The sequence below is a fragment of the Pleurodeles waltl genome, chromosome 3_1 (assembly GCF_031143425.1).
Source record: "Pleurodeles waltl isolate 20211129_DDA chromosome 3_1, aPleWal1.hap1.20221129, whole genome shotgun sequence".
Taxonomy (NCBI): Eukaryota; Metazoa; Chordata; class Amphibia; order Caudata; family Salamandridae; genus Pleurodeles; species Pleurodeles waltl.
In genome coordinates, this window is record NC_090440.1 from 194089876 (window position 1) to 194117402 (window position 27527).

The window sequence follows — 27527 nt, forward strand, 5'->3', positions numbered from 1 at the left end:
AGGACTCCCCGGCGACTGCGAGCCCGTGAGTAGCCAGAGTTGACCCCCCTGAGCCCACACAGCGACGCCTGCAGAGGGAATCCAGAGGCTCCCGCTGACCGCGACTGCCTGTTTCAAAGAACCCGACGCCTGGTAAACACACTGCACTCGCAGCCCCCAGGACCTGAAGGATCCGACTTCCAGTGCAGGAGTGAACCCCAGGAGGCCCTCTCCCTATCCCAGGTGGTGGCTACCCCGAGGAGCCCCCCCTTGCCTGCATCGCTGAAGAGACCCCTGGGTCTCCCATTGAAACCTACTGCAAACCCGACGCCTGTCTGCACACTGCACCCGGCCGCCCCTGTGACGCTGAGGGTGTACTTTCTGTGCTGACTTGTGTCCCCCCCCCGGTGCCCTACAAAACCCCCCTGGTCTGCCCTCCGAAGTCGCGGGTACTTACCTGCTGGCAGACTGGAACCGGGGCACCCCATTCTCCATTGAAGCCTATGTGTTTTGGGCACCACTTTGACCTCTGCACTTGACCGGCCCTGAGCTGCTGGTGTGGTAACTTTGGGGTTGCCTTAATCCCCCAACGGTGGGCTACCTTGGACCCAACTTTGAACCCTGTAAGTGCTTTACTTACCTGTGAAACTAAAATACTTACCTCCCCCAGGAACTGTTGAATTTTGCACCGTGTCCAATTTTAAAATAGCTTATTGTCATTTTTGCCACAACTGTACATGCTATTGTGAAGATTCAAAGTTCCTAAGATACCTGAGTGAAATACCTTTCATTTAAAGTATCGTTTGTAAATCTTGAACCTGTGGTTCTTAAAATAAACTAAGAAAATATATTTTTCTATATAAAAACCTATTGGCCTGGAATTCTCTTCAAGTGTGTGTTCCTCATTTATTGCCTGTGTGTGTACAACAAATGCTTAACACTACCCTCTGATAAGCCTACTGCTCGACCACACTACCACAAAATAGAGCATTAGAATTATCTCTTGTTGCCACTATCTTACCTCTAAGGGGAACCCTTGGACTCTGTGCATGCTATTTCTCACTTTGAAATAGTACATACAGAGCCAACTTCTTACAGTAACTACGTTGGATAATTGATAGAACTCAGTGACCTGTGGTGATATTGTGCCATTGTTGATAGTAAAGCATTAATCTTACCCTTGTTGAAGAGGTAGAGCCGGTGGAATGTGTTAAGTAGTATCTGGCATGTATTTGGGGCAGATCCTCTAGAGGAAGACATCTTTGCTCTGCCTTATTGTTTGCACCTCTGAATGAACCTCTAAAGGAACCTCTGTGATAGAAATGGGTGCCCTGCCTAGTTTGTGAGGTGGAAGGTTCATTAGATGAGGATTTAAAGCCTCATGTGAATTGTGGGTGATGAAAATACCCCTTTGTAGTGTATTGATTAAGAACCCCATGGCCTTTGCAGTTTCTGAATCTGTTTTCAGTTTTTCTATAGTGGCGTCGATCTCCTGCCCAAACAAATACTCTTTGTCAAAAGGCATATTAAGGACTGCCTGTTGTATTTCAGGCTTCAAACCTGAACATCTGAGCCAACATGCCTTCTCATATTAATGCTGGTATTAATGCCACGTGCAGCCATATCAGCTGCATCAGTGGAACACCTAATAGCATTATTGGAAATAGTTTGCCCCTCAGAAACTATTTATTGACCCCTTTTACAATGTTCTGGGTAATACTGGAGAAGGTCTTCTATGTCGTCCTAATGGTCCCTTATCATACCGTGCTAGGAGTGCCTGGGAATTAGCGATATGCCAATGACTGGCTGCTTGTGCAGTTATCCGTTTTCCTGCGGCATCTAGTTTTTTACTTTCTTTGTCAGAGGGAGGTGCATCGCCCATTGATTGACTGTTGGCATGTTTACATGCCGCACTAACAACAATAGAATCGGGAGGCAATTGTGATCAAATGTATGTAGGGTCTGTAGAAGCTGCCTTCTATTGCTTGTCAACCCTTGGTGTAATAACTCAGTATCTAACAGACTCTTTAAAAATGTCTGAGCATGCCTGGTAGCATGGGAAGAAACTGACTCTTTATGGGTGGTGGTCAGTGTTTCAAAAAGAATATCTTTCTCAATTGGGTCAGAAAGTATTTGTATATTATAATAATATGTAGCTGCCCTTGCTATGATCTGCTGATATGATGTTGCGTCTTCAGGAGGTGAATGACATGCAGGGTATAAATCAGGGTCATTTGGAAGCATGGGATTTGTATCATACGAGTCTCATGGGTCTATGCCCTGTGGAATATCCCCCACAAGTCATTTCCCTGAGGCGTTGGTGAACCTTGTGGAGAGAACTGAGGCTCAATAATAGGTGGAGGAGACGGTGGAGGAGTAGGAGGAAGCACAGGGGAGTGTGGTGGAGACATCCAAGGTTGAACTGGAGCCTTGTCTGTCTCTAGAAACCTTTTTCGGTGGAGGAGCAAGTGTGTCCAAGGTTTCTTGGAAAGTAAGTTTCCTCTTTATTGGAACTGGAGGAAAAGCAATAATTTGTTCTGTTCCCTTTTGAATATGGAGCTGGCACTGACGAGCGTCCATTATTTTGAAGACTGGCTCCACTGTTAATGCCGCTTCCGAAGAAAGACTGGAATCTTTGGAAGGTGGAATTTTCTGTTCCGAAGCTTTTGGAGCAGAAACCTTGTGTCGACTGGAAGCTGCCGTCTCCAAACCAGACGTAGATGTTTTCTTGCTTTGAGCCGAAACACTCTGGTTGAAGCCTCGACTTGATCCCGAGGCTGATTGAGAAGGTGTTGAGCCAGAGGTCGATGCCGAAGACATTTTAATCTTGGCTATTTTCGGTGTCGAACCCGAAGGTGGGGCATCCAAATGTAATTTTCAGATCCACCCATGGCCTGAAGGCAGTGGTGAATTGAACTGGTTTTTTTTTTTGTTTTTTTTTTAAACAACTCTTTATGTGGGAGTTAGGGGTTGATATACTCACAAGTTGCTCTGAGGTAAGAGGCTGACTTTCGATATCCGATTGAACATCCGACTCCGAATCTTCTATGGAGAAAGTCTCCTCTTGTTGGATCTCCTCTTGCGTATATTCCCTGAACATATCTGGGTGTCCTCTGGTGTCTTCCATGATATTTCCAGTTGACGTGCTCTTCAGCCTTGGAGGGTCTTTTTGGAACTTAAAGAACGGCAGGTGTCGTAGGTTTCTTCTTTGTTCCATCAGCCCTGCATTTCTTGACACCATGTGGAGTAGTACACTCGAGGCCCCCGATGTCAACATTCGGGTCAAGTGCGTTAGATAGTGAAAACGCAATCTAAATACAATACCCTTGCTGAGGAAACAAACAAACAAACAAAAAAGTTCGGACTAGACCGAGCTGAGGAAAATAGAAGCGAGAGGAATACACGTTCAAACCAGTCAGCAGAGCAGTATCACTGAGAGGAGTCACTATCTCGTGACTCGAAAAGAGTCCTCAAACAAAAACAACTTTCAACACTCTAAGCCCAACACTAGATGGCGGACTTATGCAGAGCATGTGTATGTACAGCCACACATGCCAGCGAACATGCAGTTCTTATGTGGATCATCCACATGAACTCTTTTTCCCACAGGTCTTGCAAGGACGAAAGAGGCCTTTAGAATCAGACATGGTAAATATAGATGAAAATCCAATACCTTGTTAGAAGAAGAAGAAAAAAACTGAGTAGAGCTCAGGGAGACTCCCTTCACACTGGACGTGCAGTGATAACTTGAAGGAAGGAGCCTCTCTTGGGAGTGTTCTAAAGGGTGCTGGTGCCTGACTGGACATAGTTCAACTTTAGTCCTTTAATAAAAAAATGAAAGAAAGGCTAGTGAACTCCGGGCCTATTGTCATTATAGCCTATAGTGTTTGTTGCTTACTGCTTTTCTAAAGGTACCATGGGACTCCCACTTCAACAACGGGGAATGACTCAAGCATATGAATCTACGATAGATCCATTACTGGATAAATAAGCGATCGAAGGCAGTGTTTTTGTGTTGGTCATTGTGGGTGTCAAGGCAAGATCATGATTCACCTCAAAACACAAACATCTCCTCTGAACGAAAACAACTTGCTATGGCGAAGCACAACAGTAGATGGTAAGAGTGCGCTAGCATGTGATCTATAGCAGAACATGCTGAATATCTTGTACTTTTAATTTTATATCAAGTAGCACATGAAAAGTGGGCAAGGATCATCTCACAGAAAAAAATGCAAACTCAAACTTTAAAAAGGGTTTACAAACTAGGATAGAGCACAGGACAACCCTGTGAAAGATAAGGAACAAGATGTATAAAAGGTTTAATAGGGCCACAGGGATGAAGCTTTGCTAGTGGATGGGATATATTTTCTTAAAGTTACCAGGAAACGCCCAGTAAGAAAGGTGAATTATGCCGGTACTTTATAGAACATAATCCATTGGAAAGGTGATTAGTTATCTAAAATGTTTCTGTCCATATATTCAATTTTTCTGTGATGAGTCTTGGTATGTTGTACAATCAAAGAGTAGGCCGAATAATGTTTTAAATCTAACTTCATTGATGTGATTTTAGAGGCAACTGGCTTCTGCACCATCTGCCCGTTTACAAATTGACTGTACTCATTGACACTACAGACTTTGGGGAAAAAATACACTGAGGAAGCAAACCAAGGTATCACTGATTTGATCAACTAACCTGCAGAATGGGAAGACAGGGGCTTTTTTCCACAAATGACAATCTGTTTTCAGGCCAGCAAGAGGAATACAGACTACTATGAAAAATATCTGAGAAGTGTTATTGAAAGCATTGATGAGGACCTAATATTACTTTATCTCTCTGCACCACATAAAACTGTGTACCTCTACAACTACATGGGCACATAAAGGAGTGGTGGTCTTTTCTACAATAGGGAATGGAACCACGAAAAGTGGACCCGAAATTACAACTGTAGCACTGAGCAATTCTTTAAGGATCATCCCTCTCTGCCTGTTTTTTCAATGTACACTTACTCCCAAGGAAGGCACTTATGAACAGTAAAGAAACCTCCCTCGATCTATGATGAAAGACACCCAGTTCATGTTCAACCACCTGTACCATGCTTAGTAATGGGTGATAAAGCATTTCGTGCTTCAACAGATCAAAAACCAGTGCTACTCATTGCTAAGTTGAGCCCCAGTGCTAAGTACTATTCAAATGGCTAACAACTGTGGAGATGCTCCCCATTCCAGCCAATAAACTGAAAAATCAGGCATCATGCAGGTACCTGCCCAAGAGCCCCATATGCCTGAAAGGGATACGCCTGCACTATAGCCTGGATCACAATTTTAGATGTCAAGCATATAACATAACTACAAAAAGACTGTGCAACAAAATGGTTCAGCAGAGACATCTCTATGACCAGATGGCCGAGAAGCACTGAACAAGCTATGCCATTTAATATGACCACCTAAGCTCCAGGAAAGAGTTGCACTATTCTCCTTTTTCAGTCTTTTAGGCAGTGTAACAATGATAAAGCGCTAGTTTAAAACCCTAGTCAATCTCAAGACACTGCAGGTAGGAAAGACTATCCCTAGCAGTCTGCTTACCAAACAGGGTATGGAATGGCAGCAGACAGGTTGTAGGTGCTGTAATGTACTTTTGAATAAAGGATTTAATAATCATCTATGCATTTCAGCATGCATGACCCTTCAACCTTTCTCTTGATATATGTATATGTATTGGATATATATAGTGTTCTTGGGGTCCATGCACATAGTGGGGAATTATTTTAACATTTATTAGGACTATCAATGTCGACCCAACCATGAAGAAACATTGTTCATACTATGTTCATTCCAAATCTGAGATTTGGATAGGTTATGCTTGAAATTACTTAAACTTCCGAGATATTCTTGCTAAATTCTACACAAAGGTAATAAAACTCACTTTGCTTAATTAGGGTGGGTGAGCAATTTGCATATTCTCAGTATGATAGGTCAGAAGATAATCACAGTATGTATTCGTTAGATTAGTTCTCTCAATCATAACTGTGATAAATGTTTAGACTCTTATAACCCCTGTCAAAGCATTCACATGTGCATAAAATACTGGCTTAGTAATGTAAACAAGCACCTTAAAAAGATGAAACATTTAGAGGTATTGCGGATGCTTACCTATCTGATGCAGAAGAATGACTGTGCAATATACTTCAAATGAAGACCTTCTTAAAAAGGTATGTGTTAGTAGTAACTTATCACCAACAAATATTGTCTCCCTTCTCGAGCTTGTTTCTAAATTCCTCCAGCTAGATATGCATTCTGAAAGTCAGGTGGCACAGTGCAGTGTCTCAAAACTTGAAGTCTTTTGCTCAACCGGTTTCAAGCAGGCATCCAAGAACTTTATCTACAAATCACAGGATGATGCTTCAAAGCTCACTTGTTTCTAAATGCTGTATCCAACATGCATACGAGGAAATAAGAAAAATGCATCACCATATGCAAACACAGCCAAGCAAAATGGTGTGCTGCATAATGAGTACGTTCACACTTGCTTTCCTGAATTAACTCCATAATGAAAGGTGCATCATTAGTCTGACCACGCACTCCCTTTGAGAGATAATGGGAAATTAAAATATACCCTTAAGGAAACCTAAATTGTGCAATTGTCTTAAGGTAAGTGAATGACAGCTAAGTAAATGAAAACACACAGAAGCCTTTTTAAAAAGCAGCAATCTAGCCTGTCTGGTTTGAGACCTTTATAAACCAGTACTCTCTTCTCGGTTGTCTCATGCATATTATCACTGCAATCAATGACCTGCAGCACACTGCTTAAAAAACACAATGAAGCTATGGGCTATTGAGCACCAAAATACATTCTTAGAGAATATCAAAACGCGCGAGCTACTGAGTGCAGAGGATCTTTCACTATCAACATCCACTTATGACTGCAGCCACAGGTGTTAAAACCCATGTTTGAAAACTTTAGAAACAAAACGATTTCTAGGGGAAAAACACGTTATTCTTTAAAAAGGATTACTGTCTCCATACTTCCTGCAACAAAAGGCTAGAAGTACAAAGGTTTAGTTGAAAGACTGGAAAAGCTATGGTTCTGTGTGTCTGCTTAAATGAAGGAAAAGTATATACATATGATCATACGAATAACATAATATGCAAAGTGATACTGTGTCTGTATGCAAGATACAATACAATATTTTCTATTTGGACCTCAGCTGAGTCAAAGACCTGATACGCTAATGGCATGGCAGTGTCTTATTTCTCGGTTTCCTTCTTACTTGCCTACGTTTGATTATGCAAAAGGTTTCCTGAACGAAAATGATAGCTAAAACTTTCAGTTTATTTACACATAAAAAAGGATGGAGGAGAAGAAAATGGGTTGAAAAGAAACACACACAACCCCCCCTTCCACCTCCCAAAATATGCACTAGAATATAAGTCCCTTTGGTAAAAACTGTAAGAAACGTGGCCTTGCGGTCAGAGGTACTACATTGGAAAGCAACTGGTAACTATGGTACACAAAAAAGGATAGTATAGTCTTGTCACCACATCAAGCAGTTTTCTTTTCTTTAAAAAACATTTGACACTGTACAGGTATTTACAAACGGCAGGGTGATCAGTGACACTAGGATGGGGTGACATTTAAAATGGTGCTTGTTGCTTAGCTTAGAGGGGCACATAAAGGTCAGACATAAAGAAGGTTCAATGCTAGTTGTTACTTGGACCTAAAACTTGGCAGGAGTAAACTATGAAGGCCATCAATTGCCCCTTCCACAAAAGAAGGCAGGTGGATGTCGTCCAGGCAAATGCTTAAATTCTATACAGTCTCACTGGCTGAAAATTGTAGTTGGAGACGTGCTTTACCAATCGTCCCTGTAGACAGCATAAAGGTTATGACAGATGGAAAGTAGTCCGGATGTGGTGGGAAAGAGGTTTACAGAGCAAAGAGAGCACACAATGTGTGTGCTGGCTGTCATTAAAACGTCATGTCTTAACATTAATTACATATATTTATTTTTAAATATCTCCAGGCCGGGCCAAGTGTGTCCAGGGGTCCACTGTTGCTCCACAGTTCCCATGTCGCTTCAGACATACAGAAGCAGTTCTGCAACTTCAACTGAGCTGCTGAAAAGTCTTCTTCACTTTCAAGCAATAAAAAGTACCCCAGTGTGAAGACATGCAACTCCATCTTGCAAGTCCAAAGGAGTAAATCATAGCTATGAACTATTAAAATCTGCTGGCTGCAGTACTAGCTGTGTGTAGCTGCCTCAGCGACGAGCACCAGGATGGGTCAAGGCTCTCCGACCATTCCTTCGGCACACACAAATGATTAGATGTAATGTCGCAGTCCAGGGATCTATGTGGTCTTCAAGTTGCTCCCATATTTGACTCTGTATTTGTTGATGTTTACGTAGTGCAGGATCTCAGCCGCACAAGACGTGGCACATGGCACCAGCCCCTCAAGTCCTTCCCCCATTAGCCATTTGCTTGTGTCCGCAGCCATGTCACGAGTAACATGCTCCTTCGACCACCTGTCCACCCAGGCCTGAAACCTCTGGTGCAGCCGCTTGCTCACTCTTTCATGGGACTAAAGAGGAAATAGGAAAGTCATTATTATAACAACTTTATGGATTTAACTCAATAAGGACAGGGCTCAAACACAAATTGATTTTAAGGTGTTAAAAGTATTCTTGTGCTATAATCTGGCATGCACTGCTACTTATGAGCTGCAATTTGTTTTTGTCAAACCCTAAATCTGCCAACTTTCACTAAATTATTTCATCAACCCCCTTTGAGTAAATGCTCCTGCTTGTAGAACATATGGTTAATAAGAAATTAAGAAACTCTTGCTAGCTTTCTTCAAGTTAAGTAAAATCTCATTCATACTTTTCCCTTTTACATTAAGTAATCCTTTACTCAAGCAGTGGCTGTTCAAAGGCGTGTGAACCTCAACTCCAACTCTTTATCTTTATCAAAAAGACCCCTGATGGGGTGCTGTCAGTCAGAGCATGAAGCATAATTACAGGAGGCCAGACGTGAAAAATTTGCAGTCAAACCTAAAGTAGAGTAATTGGATGTTGAGGTACTGGGATGTCCTAGGAGGGAGAGTTTAATGTGTCTGAGGTATGCAGAAACACAATGAAGCCCTCGACTTCTAGAAATCCTTTCCTTCGCATATGTTTCAGGCTTTGTACGGTTGTATTTTCATGCACATTCCTCACATGGAAATCTTTTTTCCCTGGTTTACAAGGCACTGCAAAATGGGTGGGACGGTGCTGCACGTGGTGAGATACCTCCAGCAGTTATGGGGACATATTAGTACTTAACCATTTTAAACTAACAGGCAGTTCAACAAACATCATTTTAAATGGCCATATTGTACGCACTCAGAAACCAGTGTGGATTTAATGCAGGACACATGGGAGGAAAAGTCAGAGTGGCGGCATTGCCTAGGTTAGGTTTTGATGGGTAAATACCTTCTCTGTGAATCAACTGGTAGAACCACAACTCCTGCTCAATCTCCGTGGGTTTCCACCCACTTGTTGGTACATGGCAAGGAAAGCAAACTTATCTCCTGCTACAGACCTTTTGCTCTTTATTTTCCCTACCTGCTGAGCTCGCAGCAGAGCCGTCCGCCTGTACATGTAATCCTCTGATTTGATCACGTACACCATCTTGTAAGAGTTGAGCTTGAATTTACACTCAAGTTTGTCCAGGCTTTCCAGGTTCTCCATGGGCTTCTTACTGATCCCCTCCTTGCCTTCCTTCTCCTGCTGTTCCCGGCCCCGCTGGCATCGACGGATCCGCCGCAAGTTCCTGTAAACCACAAAACCCAAGCTGGGAATTAGTGCGCTGATGCCACTGCTGGGGATGCTACACATCGTACCATGGACCTGGCTCATCTGTTTACACCAGAAGTAACTACGTGTAAGTCAATATTCTTACGGCTGCAAACTTTGAGTGATCTGAAGCTTACTAGTGAAGCACACGAGCAGACCTTTAGAAAACTCTGGCTGTGCAGCTGCAATGCATTTGCACAGAAATTCCATACAATAGCAGATATCATTAAATCATGGCTCATGTGCTTAATAATATAGCAGCTTTCAATAATTTAACACTGATTATTCATAAAAGCTTTAACCATACTTATTATCCCAGTTTCACTTCTCTTTTTAGATAGCTTATCTTTGGGTAATGTGACGTTGATGTGACGTTGAAAGGAATAAGAATCTGTTACATGTTTGTAACATTTTTTTTTTATCACAACCCAAATCCTTTAAACTCTAATTAGATTAGCATATACACTTGACTCTACGTGGAACAATATTAAGCAGCCAGGGCAGCAAGATGCATAGTAAGCACGACATATGACTATATGTAGTCAGTGATACACTTCTAAGAAGAATCTGATTTCATTAACAGGCATTTAAGGCGGAGCATGTAATAAAAGGACAAAAGGGAGATCAAAACAGAAAGAGCTCACCTCTTCTGGTGCCAAGCTACAACCTCAAGCATACTTCAACGTTTTACAATACAGTGTGCATTATGAACCATATTGCGTTATACAACAGTGTTCTTTGACAGTTTCAAGGCTGGTTACGAGTTTTTTGTATACGAGCAATTGTCTATGAGCTGAGTTACCAGACAAAGGGGTTACAATTTGGTTTGCTTGCTATATATTTGGCCCTCGACTTCAAGCGTTCTAGCATCTCTGGTTGTAAAGGTTATCAATTCAGTGGTTTGTAGACCAAGCTGCCAAGTATCAAGGCCGAACCATTTAAAGGACTAGCAAACTCAAGGCACACAACGCCACTGACAGAGGGCCCCACACCTGGTTTCGGAGGGGGGTTCAGGTGGCAACAAGGACAAATCCGAAGACCCCGGTCTGTTAAAGGGAGCTGCTGTGCTCTGGAGAGACTATCCTTAAGAGTCTCGAGGCCAATTTGTATTTAAATTGATCTCGGGTTTTCAGCTCCAATGCTTTGTAAGTAGGAAGAAGGTTGTTCGTGTGCCAGCAATATTAGTATCAGTTTATCGCAAATCAGTCAGCTGTGGTCAAGATTTTTTCATAGTACCAACAAGACAGTGAGCGAGCACTGGAACAAATGGCTCAATTGTTAGACTGGCCACAACCCCAATATCAGGCGTGACTAGAAAAAGACCCTATGTCTTGCTAAGCCTGGCCGGGTGTGGATAAAGGAATGTACATAAGCTCCTGGACAGCTTCCATCAATCATATGGCTGAAACACTATAAGAGGACTCCCTGGTATGTTGTCACATTCGTGGGTCTCCAGAATAATGCATACGTTTGGAGGCTTCCTGGTAGGGCCCTGAGGGCCAGTCATGAGGGACTAGGTAAGACCGCAAAAATAATTCACTCTCTATAAACAATAATAAGCACTAAGATGCAGAAGACATTCTGCAGGGGTTTATCAAATTCTAATCTGATCTTCATACCATCAAAACAAAACTTACCGAAATAGACATCACTATCTACATAGTTAAAACTGCACTGGCATGACAATGCACCCTGTCAATACGTAGAAACTTTAATATGGATTTAACAGGATATCCAAGGTATGTGAACCAGGTAGTGTTAGCATGCAACAATGTCTCAAGGGGAATCAATGAGGGGATGAGATTCAAGAAGTAAATGTATTTACAACGTGACCATTAAATAGCAACAAAATAGTCCCAGAAACACGATTAAATGCAATTATATTATCAGCAAAAGCTTCACAAATCAAATTGCAGCATCATCCATGCTTTCAGTTGTGTACCAAGTGAAAAAATGTAACACTTTGTGCTTGTGAAGAAAAAGACAGCGCAAGTGAGAAAACTAAATAATGATACAACACACAGTGGACAGGAAATCAGAAACAAGTTATGCATGATAGAAAGATATTTGTAAAGGAATTTTATAAAATCGTGTCATAATTCAAAAGCCCAAATTTAGCATGTGCAAGTCGACGGCAGTTTATTCATGACTGGAGGTCTTCATCAAGACATGAATAACCCAACATAGGATGATGGCTGCCTAATGGGTGAGATATGAAAACTGATTTAAAGCTTAAGTACTGGGTGAAGCAGGTACAAAGAGTAATTCAGGGACTGATAAAAAGGTACCTCAAGAGATTTGTCGGTACCTAGAGAAAAAGAGAAGACAAAAAGAAGTAGTATTAGTCCCTATTGTTAATCAAAGTGGTCCTTAAACAGTAAACCGGACAGAGGAGCACTCCCGTGGGGGGATTCTTCCAAAGGTTGAGAATCCACACTCGAGGGCAACAATCACCGGCTGTCGCCCACAATGGTACAGTCATCCGCAACAGGACAATTTCCAAGGGTTCCAAGTCATGAGCTGGGCGGGAAAGGAAAGTGTAGGAAAGTACCCTCTTTTTGGCATGGTTACCCCACTTTTTGCCTGCTGTCAGTGAGTTTTGACTGTGTTCACTGGGATCCTGCTAACCAGGACCCTAGTGACTGTGCTCTCCCCCTTTACATTTGGTTGTTTAGGACTTAGCAGACCCCACAATTGGCATACTGGTGCCCCCATATACGTCCCTAGTATATGTACTCAGGTGCCCAGGGCATTGGGGCACCTTGGGTTCCCACTGGGCTGCAGCATGTATTGTGCCACCCATGGGAGCCCATGCAAAATATGTCTGCAGGCCTGCCATTCCAGCCTGTGTGAAAAGTTCCATGCACCCTTTCACTACAGGTCACTGCACGTCACCCCTATGATAGGCCCTCCTAGCCCAGAGGGCAGGGTGCATGTACCCCTGTGTGAGGGCACTCCTGCATGAGCAGAGGTACCCCTACGAACCACATCTCCATTACACTGGACTCCGTAAGCGCAGGTAAGCCATTCCACCCATGTACTTCGCTAGTTACTCACTACCGGTTATCCAGCTACTTAATGGTAATTCCAAGCCAGGGCATGTTTGGTATCAAACATGTTAGAATCATACCCCATTACTGTTGCCAGTATTGCTTGAATGATTTTATGCACTCTAGGGGTTCCTTGAGTACCCCCAGCATTGCTCCTACTAGTCTTCTGGGGGTTTCGGGACAGCCCACATTGCTGCCACACCTCAGACAAATTTCTCCTCTCCTGTTGCTTGACCAGCTCAGGCAGGGGAAGGCAGAACAACGGATTTCCTGTGGGAGAGGGAGGTAACACCCCTACCTTGGAAATAGGTGTTACATGGCTTGGAAGGGGTAGCCTCCCCAAAGCACCGGTATGCTTTGAACGGCTCATTTGGTGCCGTCCTTGCATAAACTGGTTTGCATCAGTCTAGGGACCCCCAGTTCCTGCTCTAGCACGAAACTGGATAATGGAAAGGTGTGACCACTCTCCTGTCCACCACACCCCAAGGTGGTGCCCAAGATCCTCCAGGTTGCCACTTGGTTCTGCCATCGTGAATCCAAGGTGGGCAGAGGCACCTGAGAGCATCTGAGTGGCCAGGTCAGGCAGGTGACATCACAGCCCCCTCCTGATAGGTGGTCACCGTGGCTAGGTGACCAATCCCCCTTCCTTGGATATTTAGGGTCTTCCTCATAAGTGAGTCCTCAGATTCGAAGTGCAAGATTCAAGCAGGACTCCTCTGCATCCTACTTCATTCTTCTGGCCACTGGGACTGCAAATGGACCTCCAGGAACTGACAATGTGCAACTACAGCGGCGATTCCGCTTTGAAACATTGTTTCCCCGGCTCTTTCCAGCAACTGCAACATTTCCCTGGCTGTGCATCCTTCTTTAGCCTGCACAATAAGTAAGAAGGAATCTCTTTTGGAGTGAAGGAGTCACTCCCCTGCATTCGCAGACACCAACTGCAGCTATGAAAGGCTGCGTGGATCTTCTCCGGAGCTGCGTGAATCCTGCATCACAGGTGGTGGTCTGCAGTGGTCCCCTTGGTCCTCTCCACCAGCCGTCCAACTTGGAAGAGCCCTTGTCTCTCCTTGCAGGACAGTACCCCTGTGCACCGAGACTCTTCCAGCTACCCAGACTTGTTTGTTCCTCCTACAAGGGATCTTCAGGCTCCTTGTAATCCCCGCCACCAGCACTCCTTCCTGCAAAGAATAGTCTCCTGCCTGCTGCTCCAGCGACATGGGACTCCTCTTCAGGCATGCTGCGACTCTTGTACCTGCTGCCTGTGGGTCGCTTATTGGGGCTACCTTTTCTTGTGACTCTTCCAGCTGCTGAGGGTCACCTCCGACTCCCCTCCTTGGTTCGAGGCCCCTGGACCTCGCTCGTCCTCTTAAGCCTTGCAAAACCTTCTTCTCCGGCTCTTGCATTTGCCAAGGCTTGTTGGTGGTTTTCTAGCACCACTGACTGACGGCATCACAACCGCCAACGTAGGACATCATGTCCATCATGCCTGGAACTCCTCGTCTGCTCCTGTGCTGACTTTCTTCTTCCACCTTGGTCCTGCATCCAAAGAAGGGTGGGTAGTGGCTCGTGCCACAGATGGACATTCCAACTCGAACTGGACTTGGTCCCCTTACTTCCTTACTTTGCAAGTCCTCTTCTGTCAGGATCCACCATTAGTTTCTTCCAGTCTTGTAAAGTCCTTTTCCAAAGTCATCCTGTTGGTTTTGGTGAAAACCAGGTACTTAACCTCTTCTCTCCTGGTTGCTTGGTGTGTGTGGGGGGGGGGGGGGGGGGGGGGGGGGGGGGGGGGGCATTCCACTTTTAGTAAATGTTTTGGCCCTCCCCTAGAGCCCTCACAATATGCTATTGCTTTTAGCAATGTCTATTGCTTTCTATGCTATTTCCTGATTGCTAATGTGTATATAATAGTGTGTTTACCTACATCCAGTTGGGGTTTTGCCTATGTAGTATTTGTGTTACCATAATAAAGCACTTTTATTTTTGTAACACTGTGTGGTTCTTTCATGTGTGTAAGTGCTGTATGGCTGTTCTTCCACAGCTACCTCTAGAGAGCCCTGGCTTCCTAGACTGCCTACACCTGACTAATGGGGATACCTGAGCCTGTTATAAGGTGATAACACCATAGGTGCTCACCACACTCTAGGCCAGCTTCCTACAGAGAGGTCCACCAGTTATTACTTAAAATCAGGTAAATGTGATGTGTAGGGATGACTGAGATGATTACCTGGAAGTGGGACAACCCCCCAGAGGGAGTGTAGAGGAACAATAGCTAGGTTCAGGGGTCCTTCGCAAGATTCCTAAGGTTCAGACAAGTAATCTCGAAAGAGAATAAAGGCCAATAGTGCGCTTACGCCCCTTGTAACTCACTAGTGAACCAGATAGTGGCAGACTAACTAGTGAATTCCACTAGTGAACCAGATAGAGGCAGACTAACTAGTGAATTCCACTAGTGAACCAGATAGAGGCAGACTAACTAGTGAATTCTATAAAGAATGCATGCACATATCCCCAACCTGCTTGCAAAGAGGCATGTGCCAAGGAGATATTATCACCCTGTGTGAAGAACCGCAAAAATATAATTAAGGCAAGATGAATTCTCTCATTGATGCAATTCATACCACCCTTGTTTTCTTATAAACACTAAAGTGTTCGCTAGAATATTAGCAAGTAGATTACTAACCCTTATCCCAAATCTCGTCTTACTGGGCCAAGCAGGCTTCACTTGAGCGATTAGACCTCACATAAACTGCTCACGATTTTTGCCCCACTACATAAATTCAACATGCAGATCAATGCTACTGCAGCTCTTTTGAACTCTATTAAAACTTTTGACTCTCTGGAGTGGAACGTGTTCGCCATTCTCGAGTGAGTGGGTATGGGAAAGACACTCACTGGTTAGGTGAAATTACTGTACAACTGCCCAGTGGCACACAAACAGAATGACACCTCCGCACCCATTGACAGCCCTAGGGGCAACAGACAGGGTGCCCAATAGGCCCTAATTTATTCATAACTGCTGTAGAGCCTCTTACCTCACCAATATGAAGGTTTTCCCTGGAATGGTTGTTAAAACGCAATCTTTCGCTGTGTGGATGCTTAATTATTAATCTAAGAACAACAAATATAACTGATATCAAAAGTAACCGGTTATGCTGGAACCACAATTATTTAGTATCTCAAATAGTTAATAAAACCCTCCAAGTACTATTTACATTTGTTGATATTCATCATCCACTGGACTAGTTACATCATCCAGAACGTTTAGTCGAAAAATAACATACAAAATAACTGTATACAATTAGAGCACTAAAAAGGTTGTGTCGACGCAGCGTTTCGGTGGGTTCTTGACCTTTATCCCAGCTTTTTCAGAACTAGTAACTGAATCAAAACTAGGAGGAAACATAAAATATATATCTCCATAAAGACAGTTTTAATAACAGATATCTAAACACATATGGTTGGGCATACAACGTTGTTCATGCTATAATTCATTTATACATACGACATATTATGCCAAACAAGGCATTAATATCAACATGATGTGTGTAAATATATCATCAATAGACTTTTTTATATATTACTCTTCGGCATATCTAATTTCATACATATTTAATTAATATACTCAGCGTATATTATAACCATGAATATCCAATAAAAAAAACTAATGGACATCCCTAATTTCCTTCCTTTACATTTTAACTTATAACATTATTCTTACGCATTGATAATTTATAGAAGTTTCTATCTCTCTAACGCTCTCTCTCTCTATATATATATTTTTATTTTTTTACCGACGATTTTTCCGAGATTCTAACTAACTTTACGACCCGAAACACGGAGCGAAAAGGAACACGCCCGAACCCGATGGCGGAAAAAAAACAATCTAAGATGGAGTCGACGCCCATGCGCAATGGAGCCGAAATGGGAGGAGTCCCTCGGTCTCGTGACTCGAAAAGACTTCTTCGAAGAAAAACAACTTGTAACACTCCGAGCCCAACACCAGATGGTGGGATGTGCACAGCATGTGTATCTGCAGCTACACATGCCACCGAACATATATATATATTTTTATTTTTTTTGAAGGTGCCGTTCTTTTGTTGTCCTTAACCCATGATAATACAGTCTGTTTCCTTCCCAATGAGAAACTGTAGAAATAAAAGGCTTTTTTCATTCTTTTATAATTACATTAATATATTATTATTAATCCATACATGTCACTCTAGGACTTACCTAATATTTAAGACTTTGTTTTTTGTTTTAAAGCACGCAGCTCAGATTTCATGTGGGTAAACCAACTTTAACAGGTCTACTGGAATGGAAATTCCTTCCCCAAACAAGACTGCCGCTATAATGCTGATTTCAGAGGTCAACATTTTGCTCCTTAAAGCGGCATTTTCAGTTACGTGCACAATGTAAAAACCCAGTTTACAACAGCATATATTACATAAAATCACTTTTTATTACGCTCTCTCTTGTATACTTCCCTTTCTGTTCTTTTATATGTGTGGACAAGTTAATTGCAAAGTTTTATTTTGCCTAGATGCAATAATGGATCTCTCTACATGGGCATTCCAAAATGGACCAGTTCCTAGTAAATTGTTAATCCCATTACTCAGTCACCAATGTAATCTATAGAACAGGCAGGCTAAAAAGGTAAGGATGCAGATTAGATAAGGGAACTACGGGGAGCCACAGATACAAAAGCAGGAAGCTAAAAAGATAAGGGTATGAATTAGATAGATAATGGAATAACGGGAAATCACAGACAAAAGACCAGGAAGGCTAAAAAGATAAGGGTAAGGACTGGATAGAGAAAGGGCCAATGTTAAAACATCTTCCTGTATCAATCGAGGATGGCAATACGTGCAATTATTTATTTATTTTTTTTAAAAAGGAAAAATGGTTTGTGTTTCTGTCAAATCCTGACATCAATGAGGTGAGCTCTAATTAGGCAAAAATGATATTCAAATAGGTGTTTTTTTAATATAGAATGAAATATGCTTTTATGTGTTTTTAGAAACATAGGGCAACATATTGGTAGACTGCAAGACCTTTGTCGGTTCGTAAATGAGCAGAAAAGCTGTGTGAACGGTGAGGAATTGACAGGTGAGACTTTCAGTGACAAGTCATATAGGAGAATTCATGGTAGAGAGCATATAAAAAAAACTGACTATGTAATATAATTTGAGTTATATATTTTCTTATTACGTAGTGCAGGTAATTGAGAAGGCCGCTTTAAGGAGCAATTTATGGATCATACCGGTAATACGTGGGGCCTGGCCTCACTGGGAGACCTGTTCCCTGAGGGGTGCTTCTTGGATTGTCAGACAAAGGTCGCGGGGGCGGCCTCCACCCCACTAGATCTCTTCACATACTACTGTATACACACCTTATGTAAGGCGTACTACCCAACCTTTAATTCAGAACCCCCCACCGTATCGAAAACACTCTCCATGTTTCTTGATGCCACCAAAGTCAGACATATGGTGACCAGACTATATTTGTCTGTTCAGTAGGTGACTCTACCGCCACCTTTTAAAACCAGGGACCAATGGGACCTAGATGCTCGGGAGGATCTATAAGATGAGGATTGAGCATACTGTTGCGCCATAGCAGGCAAACTCTTCCCCCAGTGGGGACTTGTGCCTAATTCACCAAAAAAAAAAAAAAAGATCTTAATTTGTTAACCATACCCTTAAAAGATTGTTTGTGCACCATCTTAGACTGCACTTGTACTACACTTGCTGTGGAGCCCAGGAGGCAGGGTTTAAGCACCTTGTGTGAACTGTCGAGCTGTAGCCGAGAACTGGGAGAGGGTGGATGGGGATCTATCAGAAATGGTGTGAATCTCCATAAGCTTAACACCAAAGACTGCCCTATTAGGATGCAATGTGGACTTTCCACAAGAGACTAGATGCTTTACAACACTAGCGCTCCTACTGGCGAATAGGTGGGTCTTGTGAGTGGGGGGTGGTTGTGGCCGACCCAGGACCCGGGGGTTGCAAAGAAACCTGGCATACTGTAACAATCAACTTGAGCTCTATTACTCCCTATTGCTTCAGGCTCATCGTTCACAAAACATTGGAGGCCCCCAGCAGGCATAACTGTTAAGCAATGATCTTGAAGAATCAGTGCCTCCCAATAAATTAACAGCCTACAAAAAACGGACTTTCAGACAGTGATACAAGGCTTTGTGTACAACTACATGCTTTAAACAGAAGCACACCCACACTGTATGCCACTTATTGCTGAACACGCCCTCGATCCTTGTAACGTTTTTGTCCACTGCTATGCCTTTTGTTTGTTGTTTTTCTTAGGTCCCTCAGCCTTGCACTGGATTGCTGTTTGTGATGCTGACGAATACCAATAAACACAAACCAAAATCATAGCACCAGTCTTGCTCAGGGCATGAAAAGAAGAGTAGACTTGCTAAAGTTGGTATACCTATGTGGAATCTGAGCTGCATGCTTTAAAGTACAAGTTACTTACCTTCGGTAACGAAATATCTGGTAGAAACATATTGTAGTTGCAGATTCCTTACCTTAGAATTTTCCCCCAGGCGTAAGACTGGATCCAGAGATTTTTTCTTCGAGCAATACCCTTGTGCATAGGTAGGTGGCGTCTGTCGACTATGCGGGCATCGTAGTCGCCGTGATGACGTCAAGAGCAGTACACAGATGCCACCTCAGCGCTGTGACGTCAGTTTCTTTTAACAACTTTCCATGCCAAATCACAGAGAAGCTAAGAACACTGGGGTTGGTGCGCCAGAGCAAAGGACCTGAAGGAGGAATCCCTGTCCCTAGAAATCAGTTCACAAGCAGGGAGGATGGGTGGGTTGGTAAGGAATCTGCAACTAGAATATGTCTCTACCAGATATTTAGTTACCGAAGGTAAGTAACTTGTACATCCAATAGAGACTTCTAGTTGCAGATTCCTTACCTTAGAATAGATACCTAAGCAATGCCATCCTTGGAGGTGAGCTGCGAACCAAGATCATACTAGAAAGTCCTGCAGGACCAAACGACCAAAGTAGCCGTCCCGACAGACCTGACTGTCCAGGCAGTAATGTTTAGCAAACGTGTGCAGGGATGCCCCCGTAGCTGCCTGGCAGATATCCAGGACAGGAACTCAGTTCAGGAAGCAGCAGTCTCTGGTGGAATGAGCGGGCAAGCCCTCAGGGGGTTGCTTCTTGGCCAAAGCGTAACACATTTTGATGCAAAATAGTACCCATTGAGGGATGGTATATTTTTGCACCACCTTCCCTTTCTTCGCACCCACATACCCACCCTAAGAGTTGATCGTCCAACCAGAAATCTTTACTACGATTAAGATAGAACACCAACACTCTTTTTGGGTCCAGATGGTGGAGTCTCTCTTCCTCATGGGAAGGATGTGGGGGTGCGTAAAAAGTAGGCAAGGTGATGGACTGGCCTACATGAAAAGGTGTAACAATCTTGGGAAGGAAGCCACTTTGTCAGGGTTCACAGAAAAATAATAGAGTCTTGGAAGAAAGAGCTTCAAGCTCACTCACTCTGTGAGCAGAAGTAATGGCAACAAGAAAGACACCCTTGAAAGTGAGGAGCCGTAAAGGGCAATTGTGCAGTGGCTCAAAGGGAGTACACATTAAGTAAGGACAAGATTGAGGTCCCACTGAGGCATGATAAATGGAGTGGGAGGAAATAAATAGATTAAGGAATCTATTCACAATAGGAGATTTAATGAGTGAGGGCTGATCAGGTATCCTAAGAAAGGCTGAAATGGTAGATAAATACCCTTTAAGGGTGCCCAAACCAGAGCCCTGCTGGGCCAAAGAATGAATGAACAAAAGAACCTCAGATATTGGAGTAGAGAGGGGATTAACAGATCTGTTGGTACACCATGCCACAAATTTATGCCAACGACATGCTTACACCGTTTTGGTGGAGGGACATCTGGCTGCCAAGATAACATCACAGACTTCAGGTGGAAGATAAAAAGTTGGCAACTGCTGCCGCTCAATCTCCACGCATTAAGGTGGAGATAGAACAGGTTCGGATGGAGAACCTCCCCCCCTGTTGCTGCGACAGAAGATCCGCCCGAAGAGGCAGTTTGAGTGCAGGATCAGTTGCCATGCTTAATAGCTCTAGATACCATACTCTCCGTGCCCAGTCTGGGGCCACAAAGAAGAATTGGGCTCAGCCGATCCTGATCTTCTAGAGAACTCTGGGCAGAAGTGGTATAGGTGGAAAGGAGGCCAGAGTTCCACTCGAGACTAAAAGCTTCTCCAAGCGAGTACCGCCTTGGAAACTCCAATATGCACAACAGCTGACATTGTGTGTTCTCTGCGGAGGCGTACAGGTCTAACCAGGGCTCTCCCCACTGCTGAAAGATGCCTTGCGCCACCTCCAATGGAGATGCCATTCGTGATCGGCTGTGCATCGCCGGCTGAGTTTGTCCGCTCTGGCGTTGAGAGAACCCACCAGATGTTGAACCACCAGGGTAGTGCCCTGATGTTCCAGCCCTGTCCAGAGGCTTAGTGCCTCCTGACAAAGGGTCCAGGACCCTACTCCGCCTTGTTTGTTGCAGTACCACATGTCAGTAGTATTGCCTGTGAACACTTGCACTACTTTCCCTTTGAGAGAGGGAAGAAATGCTTTCAATGCAAGCCTGATCACCCGGAGCTCCAGAAGATTGATATGGAGTCCAGACTCCGCAAGAGACCAGAGGCCTCTGATCTCCGCCTCTCCCACGTGGGGGCTCCAACCCAAAAGCGATGTATCTGTAACTATGGATAGATCTGGCTGGGGAAGAGAGAGGGATCTGCTGTGGACCCAATGTGGATTTGAAAGCCACCACTGCAGGTCTTTGGCAGTCCCCTCTGAGATCTCGATCAAGTTCCACTGCAGAGTCCACATTTGCCATCTAGCATGTATCACTAGCAGGACGCAGGAGGCCATGAGGCCCAGCAGCCTCAGTGTCAGTCTCATCGAAACTCAAGACAGAGGCTGAAAGATCGGAATTCATAGCCTGAATATCTTAGACTCGCTTTTTGGGAGGATAAGCCCGAAACTGCACTGTGTCCAGAACAATTCAGATGAAAGGGAACGTCTGAGAGGGAGTTAGGTGTGACTTCAGCACATTGATTGTGAACCCCAGCGTGTGCAGGAGACTCACTGTAGTCTGAAGGTGTGAGGCGTCTTTCTGGGGCAAGGTAGTGGGAAGACTGAGACCTCTAACCTGCACGGATGAGCTGCAACCACCACCATCACTTTAGTGAACACCAGAGGGTTGCTGGTATGGCCGAAGGGGAGCACGGTAAACTAATAGTGCTTGTGACCTACCACGAAAGGCAGGTAACGTGGGTAGGCAGGATGGGGATGTGGAAATAAGCGTCCTGCAAGTTCAACGCTATGATCCAGTCTCCTGAGTCTAAGGCAGACAGGACCTGAGCCAGGGTGAGCATTTTGAATTTCTCCTTCTTGAGGAAGTAGGTGAGGTTCCAAATGTCTAGTATAGAACGTAAGCCCTTGTTCTTTTTTGACGCCAGAAAGTAGTGGGAATAACAACCACAACCTACTTCTGGCACAGGGACCTTCTCTATGACTCCCTTGGCCAAGAGAGCCACGAAGAGAAGTGCCAAATGATCCTCCGGGAGTTGGCTGATTGATGTAGGCATGGCTGGTGGGGAAGATTCGAAAAGGGAGGGAACTAGCCCTCAAACTATCTGCAAAACCCACCTGTCCATAGTGATGGATTCCCAGTGGGGCAGGTGATGTCGAATCCTGCCACCAACTGGATCGGAGTGAGGGGACGGACTAGGAGGGTTTGGAGGCTGCAGCGGTGGACTGGGCAGACCTCTGATTCCTTGTCCCATGGGGGATTCCGCATCCCCTGCCACGCACCAGCTGAACAGCATGGGTGGCATGGTGGCTGGAGGGGGGATGCGATAGAGAGCCCCTTCCGAGGCCGCTAAAAGGGTAAAAGGCAGACTGTTGGGGGGGGGGGGTGGGGGGGGTGGGGGGGGGGGGGGGGGGGGGGGGGGGGGGGGGGGGGGGAGGGGAAGAAGGGGGGGGGGGGGGGGGGGAGAAGAGGGGGGGGAGGGGAAGAAGAGGGGGGGGGGGGAGAAGAGGGGGGGAGGGACAGCGGAAAGGCCAAGGGACCGAGCCGTAGCCCGGGAGTCCTTGAATCTCTCCAAGGGAGAGTCCGCCTTATCTCCAAAGAGACGGGAGTCATCAAAGGGCATGTTCATTAGACACTGTTGGACACGCCCCAAAAGATCCAGAAGTACTGTTGTAGCAACTGATCTACTCTGAGTCCATCGTGTCCAGCCCACATCAGATCGTGAACTTCGCCACACCTCTCCCATGGTCAACAGCTTGGGAGACGATAGCACAGGCCCCCCCTGGTATCTGCGGCAGAACTTGAGCAACCGAATCCCACAGAGAGTGGGTATAGTAGCTCAATAGGGACGCAGTGTTCACGGACCACAGCGCGAAACTGGATGAAGAAAACATCTTCCCAAATTGTTCCAGCCTTTTTGATTCCTATCCAGGGGTGTGGAAGGGAATGCGTCCGAGAAAGAGGAAGCCTGGATGACAAGACTCTCAGGTGTGGGGTGTTGGGACAGGAATTTAGGGTCGTTCGGGGTGGGCTGATGGCGACATGCAATAGTCCTATTCACAGGAGTGGACCAAATACCCAAAAGGACATGGGTGAGGGCTTCATTGAATGGCAAAAGGGGCTCAGATGTGGAAGCCCCCCGGCTGACGCACCTCCGTCAGGAGATTGGACCTGACCACTACAGTAGGTAGCTCAAGGCCAAGGACCTCAGTCGCCCTACTGACCACCATAGCATAAGTCACTTCCTCCACCGTAGCCACGGTAGGAGGAGACAGCATGCCAGCGTCTAGGGAAGTGTCCAGTCCACTGGCCTCGCCCAATTCCTGTCCCCAATCCAAAGATGGGTCATCCTGGTATTCATACCTCGGTGGTTGGAGCCAAAGCGGACGAACCCGAAACAAAATCGACAAAACGGTCTAACTTGGTCAAAAACAGACCAAGGTAGCTCTCTCTGGATCAGCGCGTGGCTCGGATAGAAAACAACTGACGTCACTGCGCTGAGGCGGCGTCTATGTACTACTCCCGACATCATCACGGCGACTACGACGCCAACGGTGTTGACCAACGCCACCTACCGACGCGCAAGCGTATTGCTCGAATAAAAAAATCTCCGGATCCAGTCTGACAACTGGGGGGAAATTTTAAGGTAAGGAATCTGCAACTAGAAGACTATCAGATATAACAAAGTCTTAAATATTAGTAAGGACTCGAGTGGCATATATGGATTACTAACATAACATTACTATCATTATAAAAGAATGAAAAAAAAACTTTTATTCCTATAGTTTGTTTTATTTAATTGGGAAACAAACTGATTGTTTGTATTATCATGGGTGAAGGACAATAAAAGTACAGTACCTTCAATATATTTGACTTCTGTAAAGTGTCAATGGGTAGGAATAATGTTATAAGTTAAAATGTAAAGGAAGGAAATTAAGGATGCTGCATAGGATTTTTTATTGGAAATTCATGGTGATAATATACACTGAGCATATTAACAGGCATGTCAAAGAGTAATATATACAAATGATGTCTATTGATGCTTAATATATTTATCATGTTCATATTTATGCCTTGTCTTAATATGTGGTATGTATGAATGAATTATGGTAAGAACCATTGAATGCCCAACTGTATATGTTTAGATATCTGTTTTAACAACGGTCTCTAAGGAGATTAATATTTTATGTTTCTTCCTAGTTTTAATTCAGTTTTCGCTCCTGGTGAATGGGGGATAAAGTTCAAGAAGCCACTGAAATGCTGTGCTGACCACCATTTTTAGTACTTTGATTGTATACACTTATTTTGTATGTTATATTTGCACTAAATGTTTAGGATGATGCATTTAGTCCAATGGATGATGAATTATATCAACAAATGTCAATAGTATTTTATGTGTATTTTATTAAATATTTATGAGATTATAAATATCGTGGCTGGAGCATAATTAGTTACTTTTGATATAAAAGTTATATTTGTTGTTCTGTTGATAATTAAGCAGCCACATAGTGAAAGATTAGATTTTAACGACGAGTCCGGGGGAAAACGTTTGTATTAGTTTAGTTGAACCCTATCCTCTGTACTTTTGTAAAAAGGGTCACTCTCAAAACTGTTGATGGAGCCTCTAGCCTGTACACTCAGACAGAACCTTTGAAATCGAGGTCTCCCTCAACTTTACATCAAGATCGCGGCTTATCTCTCTCAATGACATGCCAGTATTTGTTAAGGACTAGTACATAAACTTCCCCATTATACAAGAGTATCGCAGATTTACCTTTCTCTCAGAGATAACCATTAAACAGGGCAAATCAGTAGCTCTCCCACCAAACAAGTCAGAATGTAAGGAAAATGTTACTTACCCAGTAACCATCTGTTTGTGGCATGTAGTGCTGTAGATTCATATGCTTATCATACATCCACCATTTAGTGTTGAACTCAGGAGTGTGCAAGTCATTTTTCTTCGAAGAAGTCTTTCAAGTCACTAGGTATGGAGACGTTTCCTCTTGCTTGCAATGCGCATTGTCCTTGACTGCACTGTTACATTTTTTTCTGCTTGGTGGGTGAGGATAGAGTGTAAGAACGATGTATGCTAGTGAGATAACCATGCGAAAACCATGTACTTAAGATTTGCATACCTAACAGGAATCCGGGGAGGTGGGTGTGCACATGTGAATCTACACCACTACATGCTGCAAACAGATGCTTACTGAGACTGAGAGATCCTGGGTTTGGATGCCTTACTGCTCCCTGTTGTTGAGTTAGAAGGACCTGCCTGTTGGGAAGCACATGATGTGGAACTACTGAAAGGTCTAGTAGTGTGGTGAACCATTGTCGTCTCAACAACATGGAAGCTAATAGGATAAGGGATAAAGACATCAGCCAGTTTGTGAATTACAAATGGAAGCAGTGTGGGAGACATGGAAAATCGTAGGCAAACATCCTTGACCAATTCATCCATAGTGCATTGTCCTTGGACTGTGGGAACATGGAGGCGAACTTTGGGCATTTGGGGTTTTCTGCTGTGGCGAAGAGGTCTATGTCTGGTGACCCCACTGTTTGAAGAATGGAAAGAGGACTTGTGGGTTGAGATCCCACATGTGGACTTGACACATCCTGCTAAGGAGATAGGCAAAGTTGCCCACTCCTAGTAAGCTCTCCATCAAGACGTAAATACTGTGCCAGAGAGCCCACCTCCAAATGGTCTGAGCTAGATGAGATAGTAAAGGTGACCTGGTGTCCCCCTGTTTTTGCACATAGTAGTGGTAGTCACGTTGTTGGTTTTGACAAGAATCGCCTTGTCGATGAGGTGAGGAAAGAACGCTTTCAGCACTAGATGAACAGTTAGCACCTCTAGGTGATTGATATGGAGATGACTTTGACTGGGCATCAATTGACCCCGCATAGTCAACTCCTGTGAATGCGCTCTCCAACCTGTGAGTGATTCGTCCATTGTTGTGGTTCTCTGCGGAACTGGATCCAGGCCCTTTTAGAAGACTGTTGGTACTCCACCACTACAGAGAGTGGCAAGCTTAATGGCTGATCAGCACTAGATCGTCCAGTTGACCACCAGCTTGAGACCATTGACATGCTAAGCATGGCTGCAACAGGCGCATATCGAGTCTGGCATGACATACTATGGCTACAAGATGCCATGGTGCCTAGGAGGCGCATGACTTTTGTAGGAATTTGACTCTGTATATACTATCTCAAAGTGAGAGATAGTGTGCACAGAGTCCAAGGGTTCCCCTTAGAGGCTGACAGTGGCAAAATTAGATAATACATAATGCTCTATTTGTGGTAGTGTGGTCTAGCAGTTAGGCTTATCAGAGGGTATTTGTTGTACACACACAGGCAATAAATGAGACATAGTCAATGACTTATCTCCAGACTAATAGTTGAGCAATTTTAACGTGGGCTCCTATGGAGATGTGGGGGGGGGGAGGTGGGGGTCAGCTCAGAATTCGGTCTGCCAGCAGGTAAGTACCCACGGCTCGGAGGGCAGACCAGGGGGGATTAGAGGAGCACTGGAGGGGCCCCCAGTAGGCACCAATCCCACACCAAGGCAGCCAGGTGCAGGGTGCAAACAGGGTGACTGGTTTCCAATGAAACTCTATGAGGGGAACCCGGGGGTCACTCAGGTGCTGCAGATGAGGTCCAGGGAGGTGTCTCGGGCACACCACCTGTTAGACAGGGAAGAGTGCCGCCTCTGTTGATCGTCGCTGCACCGGGTGTCGATTTCTTCAAGGCCTGGGGGCTGCAGGTGCAGTGGGTCCTTTGGCATCGGTTATCTTCATCCAGGGCAGTCGCGGTCAGGGGGGCCCTCGGGATTCCCTCTGCAGGCATCATCGTGGAAGGGTGGAGAGGTCAACCCAGGGTGGGCGCTTGGTCGCTGTCGCTTCTCCCTGGTCGGTTGGGACACCTGCACTCGGGCCGTGGGTGTCAGGTGCAGAGTGGTTAGGACTCACGCTTCTGAAGTGAGGTGGGAGTCCTTCAGAAGAAGTTTCTTCTTCTGTTCTTCTTTGGACAGGGCTGCTGTCCACTGAAGTTCTTGATCCTCTGTGATGCA

The 27527-nt window shown here is 44.6% G+C and overlaps 1 protein-coding gene across 7 annotated transcripts in view; it reads right to left on the bottom strand.

The window, feature by feature from the left end:
• Positions 1-7288: 7288 nt before the first annotated feature.
• The window catches only part of SIN3A (SIN3 transcription regulator family member A), a 558946-nt gene continuing 538707 nt past the window's right edge, over positions 7289-27527 (bottom strand). For all 7 annotated transcript variants that reach the window (XM_069222171.1, XM_069222166.1, XM_069222167.1 and 4 more), the window contains 2 exons: positions 9579-9786; positions 7289-8557 (listed from right to left, as the gene is read on the bottom strand). In XM_069222171.1, coding sequence (XP_069078272.1) covers positions 8327-8557; positions 9579-9786 — 439 coding nt within the window. In that variant the 3' untranslated portion in view covers positions 7289-8326. The remainder of the gene's footprint in view (positions 8558-9578; positions 9787-27527) is intronic.